The sequence below is a fragment of the Cottoperca gobio genome, chromosome 8, assembly GCF_900634415.1.
Source record: "Cottoperca gobio chromosome 8, fCotGob3.1, whole genome shotgun sequence".
Classification (NCBI taxonomy): Eukaryota; Metazoa; Chordata; class Actinopteri; order Perciformes; family Bovichtidae; genus Cottoperca; species Cottoperca gobio.
Window position 1 is genome coordinate 14,992,728 of NC_041362.1, and position 7,910 is coordinate 15,000,637.

At 39.1% G+C, this 7,910-nt stretch overlaps 2 protein-coding genes across 5 annotated transcripts; one reads left to right on the forward strand and one right to left on the reverse strand.

Moving 5' to 3' along the window:
• Positions 1–654: 654 nt before the first annotated feature.
• Positions 655–2,298, reverse strand: gfer (growth factor, augmenter of liver regeneration (ERV1 homolog, S. cerevisiae)). The gene is made up of 3 exons (XM_029438138.1): positions 2,062–2,298; positions 1,092–1,306; positions 655–956 (listed from the first exon to the last, which is right to left on the reverse strand). The coding sequence occupies exons 1-3, from the start codon at positions 2,263–2,265 to the stop codon at positions 794–796; spliced, it is 582 nt and encodes a 193-aa protein (XP_029293998.1). The 5' UTR covers positions 2,266–2,298; the 3' UTR covers positions 655–793.
• Positions 2,299–2,388: 90 nt separating this feature from the next.
• drg2 (developmentally regulated GTP binding protein 2) lies at positions 2,389–7,699 on the forward strand. 4 transcript variants are annotated; one of them, XM_029438135.1, is made up of 14 exons: positions 2,389–2,529; positions 2,789–2,876; positions 3,749–3,909; positions 4,146–4,235; positions 4,317–4,377; positions 4,523–4,613; positions 4,730–4,802; positions 5,125–5,215; positions 5,306–5,403; positions 5,624–5,700; positions 5,825–5,913; positions 6,010–6,068; positions 6,225–6,278; positions 7,334–7,699. In XM_029438135.1, the coding sequence occupies exons 2-14, from the start codon at positions 2,813–2,815 to the stop codon at positions 7,418–7,420; spliced, it is 1,095 nt and encodes a 364-aa protein (XP_029293995.1). In that variant the 5' UTR covers positions 2,389–2,529; positions 2,789–2,812; the 3' UTR covers positions 7,421–7,699. The 4 variants fall into 4 exon arrangements, with proteins under 4 accessions (XP_029293995.1, XP_029293997.1, XP_029293994.1 ...); XM_029438137.1 differs by having other exon boundaries at positions 2,408–2,543; XM_029438134.1 differs by having other exon boundaries at positions 2,443–2,582.
• The last annotated feature ends 211 nt before the right edge of the window (positions 7,700–7,910 follow it).

Sequence of the window (7,910 nt, forward strand, 5' to 3'; positions counted from 1 at the left end):
TAACATACTCCGCAAACATACCACCCCACAACACATACAAACTGAGTGGTATTACGATGAAAAAAAAAACCTCCTCTAATAATCATCATTATGTAAAATATATTTATTTCTCTCACATTTTTTTTTAAAGAATTTTGTTAGGGCTCTAATTCATTAGTGACTAAATGAAATTTGTATAATAAATATTGTTCTCACATTTAAGAATTTGATATTTAGTGTTTTGGTGATTGTTCTTCAAAACACAACTTAGAACAGACCAGGAAACAACATTTTAATGGATAAATCGATTTGTAATTCAATTACTGCTTTAACAGACAAGTCAGGGCTACACTGGTCAAACATAGGTTCTCCATTTCACACAATACTGGATGTAAAATTTCAACAAACATTTGTATCGCAAACTTTTAAAACTCCCCAATAACTAGAATTAACAAAAGGTTTAGTGAAAGATTGTTTTACTACGAGTTTTGGTTCTAGCCTGAGAAACAGAGAGGGATACTTATATTGGTTTGGTATCTTTAATTTTCTTTACAGATCAGTTATATCTGTATATATATATATATATATATATATATATATATATATATATATATATATATATATATATATATATATATATATATATATATATATATATATATATATATATATAGTTACTCACCACAAAACAAGAATGTGAAAAGTATCGCCTGGCCTATCTCTCATTACGTGTGATGTGAGCTCTACTCTGTGGTGCTCCCACTCAAAGTTTTGCACTGACAGGAAGAATTTCTCCTCTCAGTCCTCACATCTCTCAGTCACATGAGCCATCTTTCCATCCATCTTTCCACCTTTCATCCACGCGGGAGCAATCGAACTTAGGCTTTCCCAGCCGGACGTTGATGTCATTGTGGATATGACAGAACCACTGAGAAAGAGCGTGACGACTCTTGGTGTCCGGATGATTGGTTTTCAATCTGCAAAGAGGAAATGGTGCATTTAGAAAAAGCCTGCTGTCGTCTAATAACATCTTAAAATGTGACAGCCGCAGATCTGATATGTAACTTTCAGCCTGCATATTAAATCTTAAAAAAGGAGCTACATGGTCTCACCTGCCCCTGAGGTCTTCTGCACATTCATCACATGGGAAAAACTTTGAGAAAAGGTTGATGAACTGCCCCATCTCTTGCTGCTGGGTCGAAGATGGACGATCGGGATAATACGCTGCCATAGTGTGCAGGAAGGACCAGGTGTTACGCCCCAACTCTCCCCTGTCCAGCGGACACTGTGGGTCTTGTTGTGGCTCAGACTCTGCAGCTCCAGTCTCCTGGAGAATTCAGACAGCAGAGTCAATTAGCTGGTATTTTAAAAGGAAACATGGAGGGCAGCCAACTGCATTATGTGGTTTATGTAGATTTATGGTTATATATGCATTGCTCATATCCTGTGCTACAGGGAGGTTCTCTCTCCCAAAGCCGGAAAATACTATTTGTCCCTCGGAGATCAGGATCAAATAACTTCATTCATATTAAAAGCTTTGGACCAGGACATTTTTCTTCTGAACAGAATTGGGGCAACAAATGATTATATTTTAGTATAGATTAAGCATTTGGTCTGGAAAATGTCAGAAAATAGGGAAAAATGTCCATTCCAGTTTTTCAAGTCCATGTTACATCACCTTGGACTTTGAAACTTTAAATGTATTGATTTGTCAGTCAAAAAACAAAAGACAATCAGTTTAATAAGATATAAAACAGAGAAGGGCAGGATATCCATATTTGAGCCATTTTTTAATGAAAATGTACTTTAATGATTAATCGATACTCAAAATAATTGCCGATTATTGTCCCGTTATGGTCGCAGCTCTACAGCACAGTGGCAGGAAACACAATTTAATAAGCATGGGACATGGCATCATGACATAAAACTTTCTGATGAAGCTCGAGGGAGAACAAAACTCTAGCACATTGACATTTTAGTAAATTATATTAGTTTATATACCATCTTCTGGTCAAGCCAAACTTTGCATATTTCAACCAACCAGATCCTCCAAAAATAAAACCCGCCTTGACTTCATGTCACCTGTACAGAAGCTGTCGTCTTTTGGATCTTCATCCATGATTTAAAGTCCGTACAAGCCCTGCATGGCTTCTTCTTCACACCCCCGGTCTGCTCCTGCTCTTTACCGGAGATGTCCTCCGGTGGTTTGGAGGCCACTGCAAACGGAAAACCTTCAAACCCGGTCGGGCTGGGGGCTGATCCTCTCGGTCCTGTGGGCGCAGCCATGTTCGCTCTCAATATATTACCTAATAACTCTGACTGATCTATCGATACATCATCAAGAATGTGCGGCTGTTAAAAAAACAGCTACACCCGACTGGAGACATTATAGCTGTTTAACACGTTTCTCTAACGTGCAGACAATGTCGTGGTCAGTCTGTGCACTTCCCGATTCATGAGAGCGAAAACGATACATGGGGAAAAAACAATTGCGTTACAGTTAGTTTCCTTGTTTCTTCCGGACTCTTCACGGGCACGGAACGAGTTCCGGTTGGTGATGACAGGTTTTTGTGCATGCCGCGGAGTATAGCATCTGTCAAAGTGTAAATGTATATAATATTATAACATGTTGAACTGTTGCCATTACACGTGGTTTATGTGGATATTCATTTTAAGTTCATTGTGTCGATGCCCAGTTTTTAATGCGGTTTGTCATTGTTAAATCCCACTGGTTAGCCGGGTGGCTAATACAGCTAACAACTGTGGAGTGACACGTTTTCTGTTTTGTGGTATTTTTTCTCCTTTACAGTTGTAGCACACCTAAACCGCAAATATGGGGATCTTGGAGAAAATCGCAGAAATAGAGCGAGAAATCGCTCGGACACAGAAAAACAAAGGTAAGAGAGGGCATCCGCTAGGCTAACTGTTAGCTACACCATGAATGAAAGAACGTGTAGCCATCTTTCTCTCACTCTTTCAATTCAAAGTGGCTTTATTGGCATGTACGTTTCAGGTAACAATGTTTCCAAAACCTCCAAAATACAAAAGTACACAATGATAACATCTATTTTTTTTCTCTCTCGCCCTCTCGCTCCCTGTGTCAGCTGTCAGTGTTGTGTTACTCATTATCTCACTGAAATTCAAGAAGAAGCGTGCTAATTGACACCATAAGCTTGATTACAGTTAACGTGCCACTACACTTAAAGGAGTAATCCCCCCAAAAACATTACAACTACAACCTAGTAATACCTAATATGTTCACAAACTGAAATCCAGTGTGGTGGTTGTGCTGTTATTACAGTTTTACAGCAGCCTTTCTTTAATTCAAACCTGCATTATTGGGGACCCCTTCTTTTAAAGGACCCGTGTGTAGGATTTAAGGGTATTTATTCACAGAAAATGAATATAATATTCGTTATTTGTTTTTCATTAGTGCATAGTCACCTTTAACTAAGAATGATCATTAGCTTAGAATGAACCCTTCATATCTACATGGGGATCCTCTTCATGGAGTCTGCTATGTTTCTACAGTAGCCCAGAACGGACAAACTTTACACTGACTCTAGAGTCAGATTCAGGGCGCCTTTCGCGTATTTATGTTAAAGTGCCAGCTTGAACTTGGTGGCGCGAATAAACTTGAAGTTCTCCTACACGCTTGGAAAAGGAAAGCTATTCAGGTGGTTGCAAGTCTAGATGCCACTAAATTGTACACACTGGTTCTACATCTTGTGTCACAATTTGCTTTTTGTTTATCATTCATTTCTTCCAGCCACTGAGTACCATCTGGGTTTGCTCAAGGCCAAGCTAGCCAAATACAGAGCTCAGCTCCTGGAGCCCAGCAAGTCAGCGGGGGCCAAAGGCGAGGGCTTTGATGTGATGAAATCAGGAGATGCTCGTGTTGCTCTTATCGGTTTCCCCTCTGTGGGTAAGGTAAGTTGTGCTTTTTGGTCTGGATCTGGAAAGTAAAAAAAAAAAAAAAAAGATCTTTTTACTTTCATAAACACGTTTTCTTAATCCTGCAGTGGCAATCTCATATTCAAACAAGCAAATTAAGTGAACCAAGACAACATTCTTCTCACGTTGAAAGACACCACAGTGAGAAGTGAAACTTAATCCAAAGATTCAACATGTGCTGGTGTAATTGAATCCTCTGTTGTGTCCCGCAGTCCACCTTCCTTAGTTTGATGACATCAACAGCCAGTGAAGCTGCTTCCTATGAGTTCACCACTCTCACCTGCATACCCGGGGTCATAGAGGTAAACATATACACACCACTGCATATCTTCTAATGTTTGTGTAACAATGTGCCATTTACGCTGTTATTTGTCACTCTTCAGTACAAAGGGGCCAACATCCAGTTGCTAGATTTGCCAGGAATCATTGAGGGTGCTGCCCAAGGTATGCTTTAGTTTCATGGTTTTGTATTTTGTTTGCTTAAACCCAAAGTGAGCAGACATCGGAGATCTTTAGTATATATATTTTATTTATATCTGCAATGTTATAGTGATTGTAATTCCCTGACTATACTTTTGACATTTTATAGGTAAGGGTAGAGGTCGGCAGGTCATTGCTGTTGCCAGGACAGCGGACGTCGTCATAATGATGTTGGATGCCACCAAAGGAGATGTTCAGAGGTGGGTGCGTGTACGTGTACGCAAGTCTTTGACAGGGTGTTTGGAGGCATACAAATCATTTTATTAACAATTTCTTCCTTTTTAATTTCTTGTTGTTTTTTTTTAAATCTTTCTAGAGAACTTCTAGAAAAAGAGTTGGAGTCGGTGGGCATCAGACTCAACTGTTCGAAACCCAATATTTATTTCAAGGTACATTTTCTATCATCATCCTGGGTGGATCATGAATATCAACAGCGTATTTCAAAAATATATAGCTTTTGGTTATTAAGATATCCTGGCAAGTGAAATGTGGGTCAAGGAAAAAGATTGACAGATGTTTGCAGTAGATAAATCCACCACTGGAGGACCCTGTATAAATACCAAATAGTTGTCATAATACCCTGTTCTGGCAATAATGGGCCTTGCTGCTAGCACAGCATAAAAATATCCACGCCAGCTTGTCAGCTCCTGAAATGAGTATTCAAATTATAAGACTAAACTTGATAAAAATGTGTGATTTATCTCTCTGTAGCCCAAGAAAGGCGGCGGCCTCTCCTACAACTCCACAGTTCCTCTCACCCAATGCTCAGAGAAGCTCGTCCAGCTCATCCTCCACGAATACAGTATCCTTTACTCTGCCTGCATCAGTAGAAAGAAAGTTGTTAATAAGCCACAGTAGAATTCGGTTCATTTCTTTAACCCCCTGTCTTCAGAAATCTTTAATGCAGAAGTGCTCTTCAGGGAGGACAGCACACCAGACGAGTTCATCGATGTCATCGTTGGGAACAGAGTTTACATGCCTTGTCTATATGTAAGTCTATACTCCAGCTTGGTTGGATCAAAGCCTTGTAACTCTAAAGTTTTAAATGTTTGGAAGCCAAATTCCAAGTCCAAAGATGTTTTAATCATCATTTTCAACCCATAAAAACTATATGGAGTTTTTGGCTTTATCTGTTTCTGTGTTTGTTTTTGCTTGTGTACATTTGTTTAGAGTCTCTTTTCCCCCCTCATATTATTTGTGGTATTCGCAGGTGTACAATAAGGTGGATCAAATCTCCATCGAGGAGGTGGACCGCCTGGCTCACAGACCTAACAGTGTTGTCATCAGGTCAGATATCTGTCTGCGTGTGTGTGCAAATAACAGCAGTCTTGGTTGGGAGTTGCCATCTCTTTTATGCACATATGTGGGTGTTAAACAGCTTCTTCCTTTTCTCTCCACATGTGTATTTTAGTTGTGGGATGAAGTTGAACCTGGACTACCTTCTGGAGACGTTGTGGGAATACCTGGCTCTGATTTGCATTTATACTAAGAAAAGAGGAGGTACAAGCACCTTTTCTCTCATTCACTCATTAACTGTCACAAGCACATGAATACCTACTGAATTCAATTTGTGTTCATTTTTTCTTTTTCCAATAGAGCGCCCAGACTTTAATGATGCCATCATTATGAGAAGAGCTGCATCTGTAGAACATGTGGTAAGCAGATTAAGTCACACACATGGTGTCAATATCAAAACCAACAGTTATAGAACATTTGTGCATGAATAAAGGCTCTGCAGTATGCACACCTGCTCTATCTGCACGGTGTATGATATCTTTGCATTAATGGCCGTTTTGCTTTCTCCCCCGCAGTGCCATCGAATCCACAGAACCTTAGCCGGCCACTTCAAATATGCACTGGTTTGGGTAAGTTAAAGTTTTCTGAGGCAATGACCTGCAGAAACATAACTCACTAGGCCCATAAACTGTTGGTAATAACTCTCAGCTTGACCTACTGAGTAGAATAAAAAAAGACTGTTTGTGGATGTCATGGATATTTTGCATTAGACACACAGTGACTGCTGTACCTTTTTTAAAGCTGGTCCTTCTACAAGAGTTGTAATGGTAAACAAAACACACTATTCAGTTTGATTTTTGTTCAGAGGGCAGAAAGAAAAAAAAGATCTGTCCATCAATTTTTTAAAATAACGGCAGTAAACAGTTATTCATGGTCATAATTATTGCTGTACTATTTGTGTATGACCGCAAATTTGCCTAAAGTGTGTTGACCAAATCAGATTAGAGGTTTCAAAGGTGTAACAATGCAAAATACCTGTACATTGAAAGTTCAGCTAATTAGTACAATCCCAGAATTCACCAGTGAATGTCTTTGCTTGTCTTTTTTGTGTGTATTTTCCCACTAGAACAATTACTAAAGGAATTATACTTCTGTGGTAGCATACATATTAACATAAAAAAAAGTTTGAGTGTGGCGTTGATGTTGTTTTAATCTTACAGCGGGTTGTGCCACAGAAATAGAAATGTATGCACTCACAGCTGGAAAGGAGTTAGTCCAGAATGTATACTTGATATAATATATTGTATGAAACTGGGACACAGTGTAAACACACTGATTTCAAAGCAATGTCATTGTACTTCAGCTTCTATAAATGTACATACATCATTAACAACAGTAAACACAGCTGCAGCTCATAAAATTAATAATTGTTGACTTTGCATTAGGTGTGTAAGGGGAAAAGGCACTCACAATAATGCTCACTATATTCAGTGCTTGCTCAATTGACTTCCTTAATTAAAAATCCCTCTTTGACTACAGCTGTGTTTACCGTGCCATGATACATGAGAAGCAGAGTAGAGCGGATGCAGAAGATCTCTAGTTCGCTGTGAAGTGATTCACTACATTTGAAACCAAAACAAACAAGAAGGAAGGGTCTGAATTGTATCGTCTGTTGGTCTTTCAGGGAACCAGTACCAAGTACAGCCCTCAGAGGGTCGGCCTAACGCACATCATGGAGCACGAGGACGTCATTCAGATCGTGAAGAAGTAAAACAAGCTCCTGATCGTACAGAGGAGAGACTGAGCAGGATGAGTCACGCTTTTGTTGGAGGAGTTAAAATGGAAAATACAGACTCACTGTACAGTAGATTTACAGCAATGAAAAATAGCCGCCATTCTTATTTTGTATATTAAAATTAACAAAATGCATTGAAGAGACAGAGCAGACTTGAGTTGACTGGACAGAAAATGGTGAATTTTACCTTTTTGTTTGTAAGATTGATGCATTGATTCAGAGAAAAAGAATAAAGTCCAAAAAATGTTAAATCAATCCTGGTGTTTGTTTTATTCCTATATGTTTTACCTTTATCTATTATTGGTATATTGTAACTGTGTCTCACCTGAATTGCATTCAGTCACATGCAAACACCTCCTGACCCATTGTCAATCCTTTGCAAGAAGCTGCTGTTTGTCTGAGACTTATGAAGCCCCAAATATGAAAGCAGATTGCTTTGCTTGATGTTTTAAACCTTATTCAACTT